General features: G+C 42.7%; 2 protein-coding genes across 2 annotated transcripts in view; both read right to left on the bottom strand.

Annotated features, from left to right (window-relative positions):
* The window catches only part of atp2a1 (ATPase sarcoplasmic/endoplasmic reticulum Ca2+ transporting 1), a 106,239-nt gene that overhangs the window by 79,351 nt on the left and 8,251 nt on the right, over window positions 1-18,637 (bottom strand). The window lies entirely within an intron of this gene.
* xylt2 (xylosyltransferase II) lies at window positions 2,121-17,639 on the bottom strand. The gene is made up of 11 exons (XM_018672807.2): window positions 17,456-17,639; window positions 11,986-12,529; window positions 10,866-11,041; window positions 9,126-9,328; window positions 8,341-8,421; window positions 7,713-7,929; window positions 7,169-7,345; window positions 6,826-7,082; window positions 6,538-6,733; window positions 5,774-6,107; window positions 2,121-5,126 (listed from the first exon to the last, which is right to left on the bottom strand). The coding sequence occupies exons 1-11, from the start codon at window positions 17,585-17,587 to the stop codon at window positions 4,804-4,806; spliced, it is 2,640 nt and encodes an 879-aa protein (XP_018528323.1). The 5' UTR covers window positions 17,588-17,639; the 3' UTR covers window positions 2,121-4,803.

Raw genomic sequence — 18,637 nt, forward strand, 5'->3', positions numbered from 1 at the left:
AGCCTGGAAAAAAAAGCTGGAGCCATCTGTACCTACTATGCTGTGTAGTTTCTGGCAGGCTGTAACTCGGCAAAACAACAAACATAACCACAAATTTAATTACTGGGAAAGCAGGAGCCTGTTCTAGGCTCACACACAATACACTACGTCACAAATACCAAACAGTGCAGTTATTTGGGGTCTTGAAGTTTATGAAGGGAGTGAACCAGCAGAATAGCTGCAGTGAGCAATAACATCCACAATCTGCAAGTCTGTAGAGGCAAGCTTTTATTCGCCTTGTTGGTAATTGGAAAATGTACTGTATGTCACCTCCGTAATAATGAGGGCAACAGGCCCTGTGTGTGTGTGTGTGTGTGTGTGTGTGTGTGTGTGTGTGTGTGTGTGTGTGTGTGTGTGTGTGTGTGTGAATCGTGTGTACAAGTGGATTTGCGCATCTGAGTGAAGAAGCTGTATGTGAGCATGCATAGAGGATTAATAAGAGTTTAGTCATGAATACCAATGATGTACTAAACAATGTTGTGTGCTGATAACAGCGGTGAAGCTAATCCAGGTGAGGCTTTTAATGTGAAAATGATAGAATTTTCTTGCAAACTCTGTTTCACCCAGAACAATAGGCACACATCCACACAGACACCACCTGGAGACCTACTGGTGAGGATATATACAGATATGAGAAATATGTGAAAACAGCTGTCATTTGGTAACAACCATTCTTCATTATTCATCATTCATTCATTGCTTTTGTTTTGAAGTTTAAGAATCATCTAAAAGTGATTCTTATTTCTTCTTCATCTTATTTGTTTTACTCAGTGGTCTGAATGAAAAGTTTTGTATGTAAACCTTAATAATCTAATACAGTCCAACACAACAGCCCTTCATGTCTTTGTTAAGATTATAATGATCTGTTTCTGTCAGAGTCGTGTTCATTCAACCTGGAGAAGTGAGAAGTTACTTTATATTTACTGGGACACAAGCCAGAAAGGCTGGAAACCATTTCACTATGGAGCCCCAAAGCATTCACTATTAAATGAATAAATAAACAAGTAAATAAATACGTGATCATGGAGTTATTATGAGGTTTGTGATTGGCTGAAAGGTGAGGTGTGGGGGGGGGGGTGACAATGACATTTTTATTAGTTTTGAAAAGGAGCATTAAAAATATATTAATGTCCAATAAAACTGTTATCATGGAAATTAATGATGAATTAACATTTCATAATGATAAAATATAATTTAATTATGTCTTCAATTATTTCAGTCATTGTTACACAATTTATTCATATGACTATTTGCTTCATAATATATTTTTATTGATTTAATATTGACCTTTTTTGGGATCTGACTGGTAGCTATAAGGCATGTACTTATTTTTATTACTATTCACATACATATCATAGATAGTTATAGATAGATAAACCTGACAGTATTCACCTTATGTTTTAGGTCTTCATTGTAAGGGAAGGTGTTGGCGTTGGCTGTGGGTGTCTGTCCATCCTCTGTGTCCGTGTCTGCCACAGACGACCCGTAAGCGCTGTCCGAGCAGACCATCTGCACCTCCTCCTGCCTCTGCTCCACACAGGTATCATCCATCTTATTCTGCCTGTCAGTAGTCTGGACTTTCTGGGCAGGTGAGCTCCTTCAAATAAACTAAAGGTTTAAACTTCCTCTCCTATTTTTCTCTGGTTCTTCGTTTGCTAAGCCCGATGCTTATCACCTCCTCCCCTCCTTCTTGTGTGTGCCTCAGGTTTATATCCTCAACAAAGACGCAAATTGACATGGAGTTGCGTGGATAAGCATGCACTAACCTGACTAAATATTTATATGAGAGGGTTCCGGTTAGAGACCAACACACAGGTGTAGCTTACAGTATTTATGAAGTAAAATCATGTCGAGCATTTTTACAAGGAAGTGACAAGGAGGAAGTGATCAGCACCCTGGAGAGCACCTCTCCTCTTCATAAACATGTCCCACCTCACCACCATCTGCTTTTAAGGGAAAAAAAAACCTTGTAAATGTAGAGAAAACAGTTTAGAAAAGACCAAGAATTAGACTCATGCTAATACTTCATTCAGTCACTGATGACATATGTGTAAAGAAAGGAAAATAACATCACAAAAACCTTCATCTAAGTGTTTTTTATTGAGTCATCAGTCAGGATGTCTTTCCTATGAGCTTTTCCAGAGGCATACAGTGACAGGCTACAGTTCACTACTCAGATATGATCCACAGAGCCCAGGATGACTCACCAGCCACCGAACTGCTGCTGGTTATCACAGCAGCACGGACGGAAACCTCAACAACCCCCCCCCCACAAAAAACAAACAAACAAAACAAAGGGTCTGCTTCAAATGACACCGAACAGGTGGACTGTCAAAAACAACATGAGTAGTCAGCAGTTTTTAATAGTTTAACAGAGCGCTGGAGATGAACGGACAACACACACACACACACTTCCTCTCAAACAGTGTAGAAAAATAACATCTGTTACGCCGATTGCTCTGATCTCTTATCTCACTATAACTGGGGCTTCACTGAAGCAGCTGTACTGTGCAAGGTAAACAAGGTCACTTGAAAACTCAGATGGTGGCCAGCTATTATTTAAGTACATAAAAGGTCACATAAAATTATCTAAAAATGAAAACTAAGACACAGACAGGGGGGTTCACTATCCTCTGAAAAGGCATTAATTGCACATCTCTGGAAGCTATTATCCCGTAGTAAACAATTCATCTTTTCAGCTAAGTAAAGGCAGCTTAGATTCTCTTGATCATGCTACAATAAAAACTTAAAACAGACCACGTACCGTTTTACCATTTTCTGGTTTGTGGAAAATGAAATGCACCTTAAGAAATTAAAATGAGAAAAACCAACCAGTGAGGCTAACAGAGCACACAGAAGTAACAATACTGCATTTAAACTGATACACAGGAGACATAACATATGATGTTGAACCAGGTTTGTGGTTTGAAAGTTTCATATTTAAAGGAAATATTCTGGGAAATACATTTATTTACTGTGTGGGTTAACTGTTACTTTGAAAAGAGCTATTTCCCCTTGCTTCCAGTCTTTGTGCTAAGCTAAGTTAGCATGCTGCTGGCTGTAGCTTCATATTTAGCTTATGGACATGAGATTAGTATTAATCTTTTCATTTGAAAAAAGTAAGACAGTGTTATTTCCAAAAATGTCAAATTTTTCCTTTAAAGATTCATCCATATTCTCCTCAACTTGTTAAACTGAGCCAAAGAGTGAAACTAAATTGTGTTTAAGCTGCAACTAACAATTATATATCAGTTAATATGCAGATATTTTCACTTTGTATCGATTAATCAATGGGTAACTAAAACATCAGAAAATGGTGAAAAACACCCATCACAAAATAATCAAGTTAGAGATGACACTCTAAAATGTCTTATTTTGTCCCACCAACAGTCCAAAACCCCAACATATCAAATTTATCGTAACGTAAGACCAAGAAGATTCTCACATTTAGAGCCTTGAACCAGTAAAAGTTTGGATATTTTTTCTTGAAAAACGACAAAATGATTATTTGATAATCAAAATATTTGCAGATTTCTTTTGATAGAGGAATCTATTAATCGACAACTCATTGCACCTCTAAATTATTTCAGAGGATTTGAGCAATCTCAACTCAAGGTCCACTTATCATCATTTGCCCAATTGTTCAGAAACTGTGAAAGTTTTTGAGTTGAGATTGTTTGACCAACTTTTTCAGAGGAATTTTGAATGCAACCGCACTATTTGCAGCCATGTTGCTGCAGCTGTCTAGGCACTTCCTTTGACCAGAAAATACAAAACAAACAAAAACAACTCAGAGTGGCTTTTTTTCCAACAGTGGACATTAAAGACAATTTACCACTTTAACAGCCACTTCAGGGAACTAACAGACAAACAAATACATTAAAAAATTACATGTTCAAAAATGATATGTCACAGTAAATGGAACTAAAAATAAAAGAAGAATCAAAACCTAAGAACCTCATTCACCCTCTTTCCTCATTTTTTCCTAATCCAAGTTACAGTCTGAGTATTTACTGATGTGTCTGTGCAATGTACAATGTCACGGTGCAGGTATTTGTCTTAGAGCCTAACTGAAATGAAAAAGTGGTCTGACCTTTTCCGTGACTTTTTTAACTTCTGCTCCTCAACACTGTAGCCGAGTGACCTCTGTGTAACGTCATAGTCTTACAGTAAAGTGCACTTCATCTGTCTGCTCCATATGCTTACATAGTAATGCTTCAAAATAAGCACAATAATGATTCAGAGGTTCCACTCTCCCTTGAAATGAAGAGAGAAGCACAGCGAGGAGCCTGTTGCTGAGTTTTGACAACTGCTCTCCGATTCTTTCAAAGCAAAGGAAAACTGAAAACCGTGTGCCAAAACAGAGTTCTAACATGTGCGGAGGGTTCGATTCAAATTACCACCCGGACCGACCCTGACTGAAAACCTGTGTGCCGGCAAAATAACACAGCAATACATCTGGTGTCCATGTACCCATTCAGCAAACAATGACACAAGTCTTGGCGCTTGCAGTCGTCTATGTGCAAATTTCCAGCAGTCATTTCCTCCTCTTTTACGTCTGTATTACCACTTCACCAAGAATATCTCCGCTCCTCAGTGCAGGAAGCTGCCTTGTCCTTGTTTATGTGTCCTTGAGCTCTGAGCCAACCTCTTGGACAACATCCGGTTCACACAGGTTCTCCTGGAGCTCTCCAGTGTGGGTCCAGCTCTCCCCTCAGCCTTCCTGTGTATGTGGTTAAGTCTACAGTCTCTCCCCTCTTAGGGCTACCTGATCCGCCCATCACTTTTGACTGGGCCCAGTTCAGACTTGGGGTCTGGGGACAGGGAGCTCCAGGAGGTTTTGGAGCAAGGTCCCAATGCTGGGCAGGAGGAAGTCTGTGTGGCGCACAGGTCGCCCATAACCCAGAAGGTCCTCACGTTGCTGTCCACCCAAGCTTCGAGGGGCTGACCCACAAGCTCGGCGTTGCGCTGAGCCTCCTGCATGGCGGGCTCCTGGGGAGGCAGCCTCAGCATGGAGCTCAGCTGCTGGAAACTCTGCTCCAGGTACTGGTTCCCTGGAGGACCTGCGTGGAACCAGCTGTCCTCTTCTGGAGTGGACATTCATATTTGTAGACGAAGAGAAAATTAAAAAGGGGGAGAAAATACCACATATTAAACTTTAAACCTTCAAATAAGGACAGGTCTTGATATGTCTTTGTCAACAATCCTGTTAAAAGACTAAAATTGTCAATGAACTGATGATAATAACAAGTACTACCTGTGTATCTGAAGCCTGATACCTATAGGTGATTCCTCTGTGCCACAGAGCTTCACTGTTATCCAAAAACTATTAAGAACTCATCAATGAGCCACACTGTAGCACTGAACCTTTATTACCATGAACATGACTGCTGAGCTGATCCCACATACACCTACCTGGTGCTGTAAAATATTCACTAGCACAATCGATAGCTGAAAATAGTCACCAACAAATGCACTATTTACTTTTGTTTGAGTACAGTTTGCAAAAGTTACCATGATCAATTTCAAAGCCTTTCTGCCCCAAAATGAAATAGTATGTCTGTGACCTGTTTTTAGAGATTTATGTCTTTAGTCTTTAGTGAGACACACTCACTTGTTGTTGTTTTTGGTCTTTACATGGGATTTGTTCAAAATAAGAAAAATATAGAATACCAGGAGCCTCATCCTTTAAACTAACATTATGAAAATCAAATGCTCTAAATCCATGTCTCACCTTTGCGTAGTGGTTCCTTGTCTTTAAAGGTTAGCGGCATGACGAGGAAGCGAACTTCTGCCACACGCTCCCACTGCTTTAACACCCGTACTGTCCAGGTCCCGGGCCGAAGGGGCCGCTGTAGCGGTGGTTTGTACTGGGTGTACTCTGCATCCACATCCACTGTGATATCGTACGATGTTGCCACCACCAGAGCTGGGTCAATCCACACAATAGTGGCTGTGAGGTTGGGACCACGGGCCCACTTCTGGACTGCCAGGGGTTCATCCAAAGGCCCGATCACCCCACCAAAGTTACGGAAGATTCTTTCCTTAGGATCCCACTCTGTGCCGATCTGTCGGGGAGAAAGATGAAAAGATTCACAGTCTGTAAAGTCCTGAAATAATAATGGCTGAAGTGACACAATACTACAAAACAATATCTCCTACCTCTCTGACTTTCAGATTTCATTTGAGGACAAGGTAAATTAATATGTTAGCACTTTCTGCACTTGCCGTCCTCCCAATATTAACATATTTTTTAAACTAATTAAACTTCAAAGTTCAGTTGTGGCCAGATCAAGCCCTGATAATGCCAGTCCAATTTTTAAATATCAGGGAGAGGATCTTTCTTCACAGCTACTTTCTTGGTGTACCTTCATCTTTAAAGTTGCAGGACAGAAACTTTAACGATGTAATAAAGATAATAAGCATCTATCATAAATCACACACCCCAAGAACAATGATAAGTGTAAGGTAAAAGCTGCTACTTCAGAGGAAACTTACTTCCAGATTCTTGAGTCTTTCAAACTCTTTCAGGTTCGTCTCGAGGACAAGGGAGACCTGAGGCACTGCCCATATCTCCAGCATCTCCCTGACCTTTGACCCCACCGCCTGCGCTTCCTGACGCACCAAGTACCCTTGGAATCGGTCATCATAAAAGTACAAGTGTACCGATAGAGGGTAGCCTACTGGTTCAAACCTGAAGTGAGGAAATAAACAAATCATACATAACAAAAGAGAGTAATGTATATTTTATGTTTAAAAAATCCTGCAAAAAGACAGACTGTCTACCTGCAGGCCTCCACATTGCTCTGAGTAGTCACCAGACTCTTCAGGCCCAGGCGAAAGAAAGCAGTGTAAGCAGTGAGAGCCACGTCACTGAGCGAGCCAACGCCATCCAACTGCTCAAACAGGCTCTCCCAGTACGCCTTGATGGCGATGGTGCCCGGGGCGTACTGGCCATACAGGTGAGTGTCCAGGATGTCTATGGCCTCCTGGTTCACTGTTGATTCAAATTTACGGGCGAAGAATGTTGGACGGGTCAATTGCTGTGGATGAGAAAACAAAAAATGCGACAAAGTGAGACTTTAAGCCAGAGTTGTGAGTCTACACTGTCTTTCTCTGGCTCACTCACCTGAATCCTGATGAGGTCTTGTGGTTTGAAATCATTGGGGGAGCAGCCGCACCAGTCGACAATGTGCTTGTACTGGCATTTACAGCCCAGCTTGCGATTCCAGTTGGTGACGCGCAGGTTATTGTCCACCAGGGTGTCACACATATGACTGTTCCCCAACACCGTGTGGAAGAAAGACTGGAGAAAAAGTGTGGGAGTAAATACAATATTTCTGCTGCACAGTGCAGCAAAACAAAGAGGGTGAAATTACGGTTTCTAACCCACCGACTCTAAATTGCAAAAGGTCGTGCCTCTATAGCGCCAAACAACAGTGAACTGTTCCTCCCCCGAGACATTAAACCACACAGTCAGATAAACTCTAGTGAACCCTCCTCTTGTCTGACACCTCTGCCGCACACTGCGCCCAAAAGCTTAAAGTATTACATTATCTCTGCTGCTGGGCTCTTCTGACTTGGCAGGGGAGGACAAGCCTGAGACAGACTTGTATATCAAACTGACCTGTCTCAACTACGGGAGATAAACAGACCACCTAAGGCTTACTCACCTCAGCGGGGAGCAGAGCGTAGGAATAGAACTGCTTCAGCCCTGACACCAGGTCATCCTGGGAGTTGATGACGTACTCCACAAAGCGGCGGGTGAGCGCAAACCAATCGGAGCCACCTGAGACCTCCAGGCCTTCTGGGATGCTGCGTTCGCCGAGGCGCCACATGTGGTTGTCGCACTCGTGGAAGAGACGGTCAAGGCCCTGCTTCTTAATAAACCTTGAACATGGAGCACGGTTGAAAATTATGGGCAGAATGTGTAGCATTGATCAAAGTAAATGATCAAACAAACCATTTCTCTCTGAGCTGACACACTGTATTTAATAATGGTAGATGGATAGCTTTAACAGATCCATTTATCATTTTGCCTTTCATGTGTGTTTGCAAAGATATCAAGAACAAGAGAGTTTAAAATATTTTGTTAAATGTTTCTGTTTTCTGCCACCGACTTGCTGGAATATATCTACGTGATTATACACAGGAGTTTATGTCCACGCATAATTTTCTACTGCCACTGAGTATCTACAAATTTCTGTTATATGAACTATCTCTTTATTAGGCAAAAAAAACACTTCAAGGTTTGGATTAAATGTTAAGAGGTGTGAGATTTAATGAAGCCAAAATCCTCACCGGGCATTCTCTCTCCCATGTGACTTGAGGAAGTTCTTGTCCCTGTGCTGCGAAAGGAAAGCCACCAGTTCATCATTGGTCCTGCAGGAGGGTGAGAATTGAAAGGAAGAAAGGTTTAGAGGATTCTTTAGAAATAAGAGGCTGGTGTTGAGTGTGGTGCTGCTGGCTGATAATATCCACAAGTAAAATGAGATAGTTTGGAGAGAATTTGGCACACGCAGGCCCATCTGTGTGTATCCAAGCAATCCAAGCTATTACCCTTTGGGACGGTTCAGGAGGACTAGCAGCTGCTCTGATAGGGGTTTAGAGCTGCCCTAGAAATCCAGCCAAAACTGATCAGCAAGAACAAAGACTGTCTACTGCCCGCTCTGTGAATCAACCACCAAAACGATAGATTTAATGCTGCTACCAGAGCACTCTTTTCATCTGGCAAATGCTTTGGCTGCTACTATTTAATGTTGCTGTAAAAGTCACAGTCATTCTAGGTCAGACAGAGACACAGGTCTCAATGCAGCACTGGAGGATTAAGCCATGAATGTGAAGCAGACACAAAAAAATCAACATAAACTGGAAAACGACTTTAAGGAAAAGAACCACTAAAAATACAGAGGATGTTGATTATTGGACCCCAAACAACTTGAACAATTTGAACAGCCTGACCACAGTGAAGGCTAAATGCAGCCAGTGCAAAGAAGATAATTGGTATGTCTCTGATATTTGGCAGTTCTGCAGTGTATTGAGAAGGTTATCCCAGTCTCTAATGTTACTGCATATGGCTGACCAACCTGGTGGGGAAGTCTGTGGCACTGAGATTGATGAAAAAATCCCACTTCCAGTCCAGCATGGAGAGCAGGTCCTGCATGCTGCGTAGGTAGGCCTTCAGCAGGCTGGCACCACCCCAGATGGTGACCATCCTCCAGGGCGTGGCTCGCACATTTGGGAACTGCTGGGCTATCTGCAGGACCTCTCGATGCATGTAGCCGGACCGCTGGAGGGTTTCAAAGCAAAAAGAAGGTCAAACAGTGAAATGAGTTGTGTTTTTGTGCCGCAAATGTGATTTAGTTTTAGCCGTGTAACAGTTCCCACAGATCTGCAGCTGCTGCTGTGCCAAGGCGACCACACAAGGCTGGCTCATGTTGAAAGAGAATTTGATGTGAGAGGAACAAGAGCCACATGGTGCTTTGTACTGTGGGTCATCATGACGATAGAAAGAGAGAATCAAAATAAGCTGTTTTTGCCTTTTGTAAGTTGACTGCATTTCCCTCTTTAAGTGGCTATAGGTGACAGCAAGGCAGATATACATAAACTAAGCTTAGAAGATAGCCTGGAGAAAACTGTAGAGCAGGGATTAAACATTAGGGGAGGGAAGATGGAGGAAGTCGCAGTCCCAAACAGCTGTCAGGTTTTATGCAAACATTAAAAGCAGTGAGAAATATAGCTATGAGGGAGCATGTGTGACCACTTGTCTGAACACTGCAGGAAACCAAAAACTGCAGGTTCAAAAGACCTTTTTTAATTCCCTCTTGCTGCTAAATTAGATTAATTACCACCTAATTAACAAGCAGCGTGTTTCCAAATAAACACAGCTAATAAAGGTTCTGAAGCGATAAATGGGCAGCTTAAGAGAAAAAGACACTTAGAAATTAATTGCCAATTGTCCAATTGCGTTTAGTGAAGCACAAACAGTGTGCTACTGACTCTGTCCTGTATTAAATAAAGAGTGGACATTTAATACAAGCGCTACAGATTTGGCAAGAATCAGTGGGTATCCGGGTTGTGTTCAGAAAGGAGAGACATAGCAGAGAAAAAGGCAGCAGAGTGACGATGCTAAACTCACACTACTCGGTTGTAGACAGGAGGAAAAAAAAGGATGTTTGGGTGGCGAAGTGCAAAGGAGCTGGTAGACTGGAGTACAGCCTGACCTGTTTTAGAGCTTCATCTCTCAAACAGGCTTTTGCCTCTGAGATGGATGAGGTTAGGGTGGCAGAGAATCTGAGACTATGTCTGTGGTGTGACTATCCCACTGACTTCTTATACATCACCTCCAGCGAGCCTCTCCACCGTTCCTTGGCAGCAGAACAGAGCAACTCCCCAGGCCTCTGTAACCTTTCCGGCTGCACAGGTGCACTGACAACAGGCACCTGTTCCTCTGCTGCCTGCGCTCGACACACCTGAGGTCTCTGCATTGGTATCGCCGGCTGTACATTTGTCTTTTGCCTTCCAGCTGCACATGACAGCAGACGTTTCCTCCACTAAATCCAACCCCTAAGAATAACCACTCTTTACTCTATCCAGGCTAATCCCCTTTACCACACTGTGAGACCCGTGGGATAAATTTAACCTTCATAATGCAAGAAGACCTAACCCGTAAAAGCATTTGTGAGCTCTGCGTAGCCAGCACCAAGCAGGGAACCAAATACACTGCTCTATGTTCAGCCTTAGCATGAATAAATAATACTGTGGGCCAGTATCACCAGGATGTGGCATGTGCAAATTGCAGAGGATGCATAGTAAGAAATGATTACCTTGTCCACATGGATGTAGTAGTAGTGGTCACGGTGGTATATGGCTTTGATGAGGCGCTTGAGCTGCCGTACGGCACGACCATGGACCATCAGAACAAAAGCCACCCTGACAGGGTTCTCCACTTTGGACAGGCTGTTGTCTAGCTCGCCAACAGCCTGAACTGGATTTGATATACCTGGTCAAAGAGGATAGAGAAATAAAGGATTCAGGAGGGTCTGGAGAGTTTCAAATAATGATAACAGTTTTGAGGCTGGGTGTTGAAAAAGACAACATTTAATGGATAAAAATAGATTCCAGTAGGTTACATAATAGGTTCATGATGTGTACAAGATTAAAATAAAGGGTTAACATTTTGTCTTTCTTATTTTTTTTTAGTTTCCCTCTAACAAGCTTCCCACACAAAAACACTGCCAACTGTGTTCACTGGAACGCACAACTGAGCCAGAGGCGTGGGCTGAGTGTTCTGCTCCAGTGTAGCCGCTACACTATACTACAGTGTACTTAAGATACACACAAGTTCACTGGATATAAAATGAGGGAAACGTGCCATATGATTGGCTGCTTATGACATCTAACTACTTATGGAGCTACACAGCACGTTTTTGTGCTAATTACAGTGGTCAATGTTTCTGTTTTCAGTATTTACAGAGGAAAGTCAACTCAGACATGTACATTAATGATCTGATTTTGTCATGATAAGTTTATATGAAGAGAAAGAGAGAGGCATATAATGATAAAACAAACAGCTACCTTTAGATAAAACAAGAGGTAAACAAACCTAACCAAAACATCATTCAGTTAGGCTGCACTTCACAAGTATTTTCATTATAGATTCATTTGTAGATTGCTTTCTCATTGAATGAATTGTTTGGTTTGTCAGAAAATGTTGAAAAATGCCTGTAACAATTACCCAAAAACCCACAGTGATGTCTTCTTTTATTTGACCAAAACTCACAGAGGATGAAGGAAACCAGTAAACACTCAAACTGAAGAAACTGGAGCCAGAGACTTTGACTAGACTAGTAATGATCTAATAATGATGAATGAATGATCAGAAATCTCTGTGTATTGTCTGCTAGCATTATCACACCATCAGTGCAAACTTTAAACGGTTCTCACCGAGCTGTGGGCAGAACTGAGGAAGTGCGTCCGGCATGAGCTGACCAGCCTGATGCTGGCACACGATGTTGGCGATCTCCTGTCGGCACTGCTGTGACCCGGCACGATGGAGGGCAGACAGAGCATCCTTGCCTACGATATCACATTTAGGCACAAAGTCACTGCTGGGGGCTTGGTGTGCGCCATCCACGCTGCCTGGCTCCCCTGGTATGGCGGCAGCAGGAAGCCTGGCCGCCCCATCATTGCCTACTCGGGTGTCACTGAAGTTGCGGCTGCTGGACAAGTCATGGGGGACCACACCTTCCATTCCAGCCTCCATCATCCCCCGCTCCTGGGGAGACTTCATCCTGAGGTTGGGCTTTCCTCCTCGCCGGTTTGTTCCTCCTCTAAGCGAACTGGATGCGGTGCCCCCTGTCCTCTCCAACCTGGTGTTCCATCTGCCCCTGTTTCTCCCTGACAAAGAGTTTTGTTTGTCCCAAAGTGCTATGTCTCTCTTGGGATCCTGGCTGTTGTGGTCAGGCAGCTTAGACCGTCGTGTTTTTCTCTGGGAGAGAGAGCAGAGAAGAAGAAAGCGGGACAGAGACAGAAAGAGAAGAGAAAGAGAGAGAGAGGGACATAGAATAAAACTATGACTTAAATCCAGATCTGCTGCTAGTCATTCCATAAGAACATAGACAAACACTTCTGAGAGGAGGCGTTAATTCACAATCCAAGAATGACATAAGGTAAACAAAGACCTCCACTGAGACAACAGCAGAAAGAACCCCAGAGGGAAGGATGTGTTTACTTGGTTTTGTCCCCCCCCCCCCCATTTTCTCTGATCTGATTTATTTTTAGCTGAGCCTCTGCCTTTTTGTGGAGCTAATCTGCAAAAAGCACAGTTCTGGATAGTCACACACTCTCAAAGACACATAATGAACCCAGTGTTTCACTGTAGAAACCTCAGCAAACCTCTGTCTGCTGCCTATGGCAAAAACTGAAAGAAAAATGCAAAAAACATGCACATGTAGGTCAAATGTTGACAAAGCCTTCATACACACAGAGAAACTAATAAAAACTCATGAGACTCAGATGTTATGGAGCTTACATGGAGAATCTTTATAATACAACTACTGTGTGTCAGTGTGTGTGTTTATGTGTGTGTGAACCAGGAACAGTAAAACAATACCAGTAACAGTTCACATGTTTTTACGAGCATATGCATGTTTGTGCACTGAAAATACTCTCAGGAGATATTAGAGGAGTAAAGACAGTGTGTAAAATGAATATCCATTGTCCGAGGATAACTCACACAGCAGGTGAAAGAAGATATATTAAACTCTGAGGCAGAAAGTATGCATTTACTCCAGCCATCTCTTACTATTTCTCCTTAATACGATCAATACATTTTCAACATTGCAGCCTGTCGGCATGGCTTCATGATTCGTGTGTGACAATTGCATCTTGATATCATCCTCTGAGACTTCACAGACTCCCTAAAATGTCAGAGACATGATCCTCTTATATCTCCTTTGAAGTCATAAAATCGTTCAAGTATCCCATTGTTGGAATATTTGGCTGTAACATCCCTGAAGAAGATGTTAAGTCCAGAAAGTATTTGTCACATAATCGTGGCTCAGTGAGGGAAAAAAAAAAACGTTATATAAGGGAAAGCTCAACTCCAAAAGTTGTGTTGAACTGTGTGTTTCCCCTGATAAATAAAAAGAGGAATGTTTATCTTTTCAACAGTCTGAAATAGATAGGAGTTGTATTTTGTGCTCTCATCTGAAATGTATGAAAAAACTGATTTAAAGTTGGTGTCTAAAACTGATCCAATACAGATTCAATGGAGGACATAGAATAACTAAGGACTCATCACACTAATCTGGGTTCTTTCCTGCCTCATGTGTCCCAAGTGTACGGTTTGGTTTCAAAGTGAAAGCATGGAGGTAATCAGTCATATTGGAGCACAAATCACACCTCTGAAAATGGAAGGCAGGCGTTGGAAAAAAACAAAAAAAAAAAACAAAAAAAACAACAGGACTTAAGCCATTTTTTAAATCTTCTAGCCAAACAGCATCATAGCTTTGGCACAACAGATTACTGGATCACACAGAAAGCCCTTCAAAATATGCGCCGGGAGGGGAGGAAGAAGAGGAGAGAACAGTGAGTGGGCTGAGAGCTTTTCTGCCTCTGTCAGACGATACAGCAGGGCTAGCTCGCCTCACGCCGCTGGCACACCGACAGCCCGGAGACGGTGGGAAAAAGAGAGGGACTGGAGCTGCGTGGTCGGGACAAGGAGCCAGATAATACACACTGCCGGTGAACCAGCTGCCAACCAATACAGCACAGTCAGCTACTGATTGCCAACTGTGCTCCCAAAAACCCATTACAGTGAGAGGCACTAAGGAGCCCAGTAAAATACCGGTCATTGCAGTTTGAGCCTGTTTCAGGGAGTTTACATGCACTTGTGTAATCTGTCTTTTGTCAGCTTTCTGCAGAAACCTGGTGTCCTGAACTTCATCTTGACAAGAAACCTGGGTTCCTTTCATTAGTGTAAAAGATTAAGCCTGATACACACAGGTAGATTTGTGCTGAAGAAACCCAACTTCTTAGTCATGTAGTGCAACTGAGTTTGGCATGTCCACTCCAATGTGACAGCAGTGTCCTTGAACCTAGTCCAACTAAAACTGCACCTGAAATTAGTCTGAAATCTGGTTTTACAGTGGCATATTATTGCACTGAATGTAAATAAGGTTTCCAATTTCTGATTTAACATTATTTTTAACAACAAACCCATCTTTACATGCATGTAAATAGCTTTCGTTGGAAAAGGTTTTTTTAAACTGCAAAGCTAGAAAACAACACTCAGGATAATGTGACTGATTTCTCTACTATTCTGTCAAGCAGTGCTGGATTAAAGTCAATTTGACTTCAGTGCATGTCCACTCTGCTTTTGGTCTCAGTTTTGTTCAGATGCAAACCGTAGCATTAAAACTATTTTATAATAATACTAATTTCCCATATTTTTTGGTGCCACATCTTCTCTCTGTGGTGGCTCATGGCAAAATTAATATAAACATGACTGTGTGAAGAACATGTTGCCTGCTTGAGTAAATGTTCCCACACAGACGACGAGCATGCAGCGGGGGCTAACGTTTCAATTTTCCTTATCACTCGTTTTCACAGCTTTTAATTAACGCCATCATGTCAAAAAATGTATTGATTCAAAGGCAAGCAAGGCAGCCTCTTTACTTTCCAATTAAATTCGAGTGAAACCATTATCAGCGTCGCCATCTGCTGAAGCGGGAAGCAGCAGCAAGCACTCAGCTCTGTAGGAGAGCGCGGGCAAAGCAGGGGGATGATACAAGGATGACAGAGTCTTCTCCTTCTGTCCTCGCAATCCTTTCACTCTTCTGTACAAGGGCTTTAATATAACGCGTGCTGCTGTGTTCACACACGCACAGCGAGCTCCTGATTAGAGCAGATGTGAGTTCACGAGGAGACCGCAGAGAAGGAAGGAATCCAGCCACACTCGCTCACGTTGCCCACACTGGCGAGCCTCCCTTGACTGAATGTGCACAATTGGGAGGTGAAGCGATGATTAGTATGCATTCTGAAATTTGACTCTGCCAACATGCAAAGACCCAGTGTGCTGCCATTTGCATAAATGTCTGTCAACATTTGAAGCTGAAGCAGCAGTGTCACATTTCCCGAGCCACAATTCACAGGGGAATGAGCGAGACCTGTTTTCAACTTATAACTTATTAAGAAAAATCTATATTGGGAAATGGATTGTTAATAAAGTGATCAACCTGTGCTGTTTCTCAGTTTGGTTCTTGTCCCATGTCGGGTCCAGATCCCGTGCTATGGCATATCCTTCCCCTTACAACCAATATATGTTCATCTGAGGCACTGAACAGCAAATCCTCTGTGTAAAGTGGTTGTTTTGAGATTTTAAAAGGTGTGCACTTGTGAACTTTACAGCCCTAGGTGAGCTACAGTAAACTTCAAATCCCTATAGACATTTTTCTGTATCTTTGCTGTAGCATGTTTAAACCTGATTGCACCTGATAAAGCAGCAGAGAGCCTGGAGGGTTATAAAGCAAACAGGTGATAAAAGTCAAAGTGAACATCACTTCTGCAACAGGATGAATCACTTGTCACATTTCCCGTTTCTGTCACAGTGTCGTGTTTAAGGGAGCACAAAGAGCGTGGATTTCCTCATCTGAGCTAATGTAACTCATACTAACAGAGCAGTAAAGGGCCAGGCACCTGAAAATTAAGCGCTGAGTTTACTGATTCACTTACAGCTTAAAGTAGCCCAGGACAATTCACAACAACAACAACAACAGTTGATATAGGGAGGGCACTGATTATAGAATCATGACTTTTCTGTTTCCCTCAGAGTCAAACTTCCTCTAGTGAAGCCACCATTACGTCTGCTGCCTGCCTCCTACCCACTATACATCGGTCAGAAATCTAACCATGTTGGAAGGAATATTATACATTTTCCACAGCGAGACAGCACGCGTCCCACTTCAGCCTTCAGCTTGCATTCCTGCATCTCTAACAGTATTGGTGCGGCATCTTAAAAAAAAAAAAAAAAGACTCCTGTACACGCACACAGCCCTCCACAGGTCACATCTGTTCACAACTCACCTTACCTTATTTAGAGGGAACAAACACTGCCTGGGGGTAGTGTGCTCCAGGTGTGCCAGAGAGAAAGAGAGATAAGATTCCCACAGAGGACTTGGCTAATGTTAAATAAATTGTTTCGGTGGTATGCAGAGTAGGCAACTCTCTGCTTAACTTTAGCCTTTATTCCAGGGAAATGCTCGCTCCCTGGGTGAGGTGGGATGATTCAAAGCTTTGTGAAGGTCACAGAAACAGAATAGAGACTCTGTTAAAGGCCACGGGTGTGGTATAAATAATCAAAAAACACAAAGCAGAACAGATACTGGATATCGTGGGACAGCTGAGTGAGGCAATCCAGCTCATATTGATGAGGTGTTGGTTTCAATGAATCATAACTGACTCTCGCACAAAGTTGCATCACTTCACAGACGTACTCCACCTCTTAGCTGTGTAGTCTGGATTTGTCTGTTTTCTCTGTCTGCCCATCATCAAAACCACGGTGACTCAAATGTACAGACAGTCACCAGTGTTAAGACCGCTGCTGTGTCTCAAACATGCCAACTACCTATAACTGGACCCGTTAGTGTCAGTTATTGCACAGGCATAAACACGTAGCACCTCGTGCTGTTAGTCTGTGACTGTGGTCAGTGTCGGACAGACAGGACAGGGCTGGTCCGGTTCTACTGAAATGTTTCGGACCAGCGCTGCCCCCCGCCCCCTCCTCCCCAGCTGCTAACTTAGCTAACATCAGCTAGCGTTACAGTATCATAACACACGGCGAGCTAAGCTAAGCGCTAACGGCACCTCAGTCAAAACTGTCATGCCACAAACAATCGGAGGGACTGTTTCTCACCTCTCCCTCGCCCTCCTCCAGACTTCTCAGACTCCATACTACCAGCCCTTGGATCAGGAGGATGGTTAATGCGGCGGCAATCGCGAGTTTGTATCGTCGGAGGAGCTTCTGCACTCGAGCGCTGGCCACCATCTTTTCGACTCCAGTCGACGGGGAGCGCGTGCTCGGCGCATTCTGAGCTGCGCGCACACGAGGCGTCGCTCGCCATCCTCAGGTTGCTCAAAGTTTGTCTCCAAAAGTTGTAAGTGATATGTTTATCTCAATATGTTCGGACATGTAGGTCAGATAACATCGTTATTTTTTCGGCGTTACTTTCGTTGAGTAAGTGGAGTTTGGTTTCCTTAGCAACCTCCTAGCCCTTCTCTAACGCAGGGCGTGTTACCTGGTGTTTCCCAACCATGGGTCAGGTCTCAACTCCCTATAGAGAGATTTTTTATTGACATCAGGTGCTTCTACAGTACATCTGATAATAATAATACACTTTATTTATAGAGAGAGTTAAAATAAGAAACCATAAAAGCACACTAAAACCATCTATGAACATGAAGATGTTCATAAGCTCAATCACTATAAATTACAGCCTAATCAGAAGTTTTTATTGGCCTGTCAAGATTTAAAGAGAGAGAGAGAGAAACAGCTTTATTTACTGTTAAATTACATCCATTAGCCAACATATACCTCCGAAAACATTAAACATCACAACACAACAAGATTATACAGTATTGTATTTTATGGAAATCTCATTTTCAGCTTCTTGGGAATGTGTCAGAAATAAACATTCTTACTTTAACATAATATTTCTTGAATATAATAAATAAATATATGAGGTTTCCTTTTCCAAATAGAACTTATTCCACAGAGGCTTTATCATAACACATTGGAGTCCCTTGCTTGTTTTCCAGCCTTTTTAATCTTACAGGTTTATAAAAGACATAGGATGACCTTACAGCCCTCTTGTAGAACTTTTTTCTAAGCTTCTGTGTATAAACAACATAACTGATTTCTCCCTGCTGCCTTCAGTTCCATTGCAGAATATATTGATCAGTTTTAGAAAGCCTGGGCCAAAGCCAAATATGTGGAGCACATACTCTACAGACCTCCCCTGCCAAATGCCTTCTCTCCATTAGAAGTGGACAATGCATATAGAGTTCACTTCCATTAGATGAGGTGCATATCTAGGTG

The sequence above is a fragment of the Lates calcarifer genome, linkage group LG11 (genome assembly GCF_001640805.2).
Source record: "Lates calcarifer isolate ASB-BC8 linkage group LG11, TLL_Latcal_v3, whole genome shotgun sequence".
Classification (NCBI taxonomy): domain Eukaryota; kingdom Metazoa; phylum Chordata; class Actinopteri; family Centropomidae; genus Lates; species Lates calcarifer.

Bases quoted from the DNA above. Each gene is read 5' to 3' on its own strand.
- xylt2 (XM_018672807.2), bottom strand. From the start codon at position 17,587: ATGGTGGCCAGCGCTCGAGTGCAGAAGCTCCTCCGACGATACAAACTC. The intron at 12,530-17,455 runs GTGAGAAACAGT...TCTCTCTCCCAG, and splicing joins TGGAGGAGGGCGAGGGAGAG to AGAAAAACACGACGGTCTAA. The intron at 7,346-7,712 runs GTGAGTAAGCCT...CTTTTTCTCCAG, and splicing joins ACGCTCTGCTCCCCGCTGAG to TCTTTCTTCCACACGGTGTT.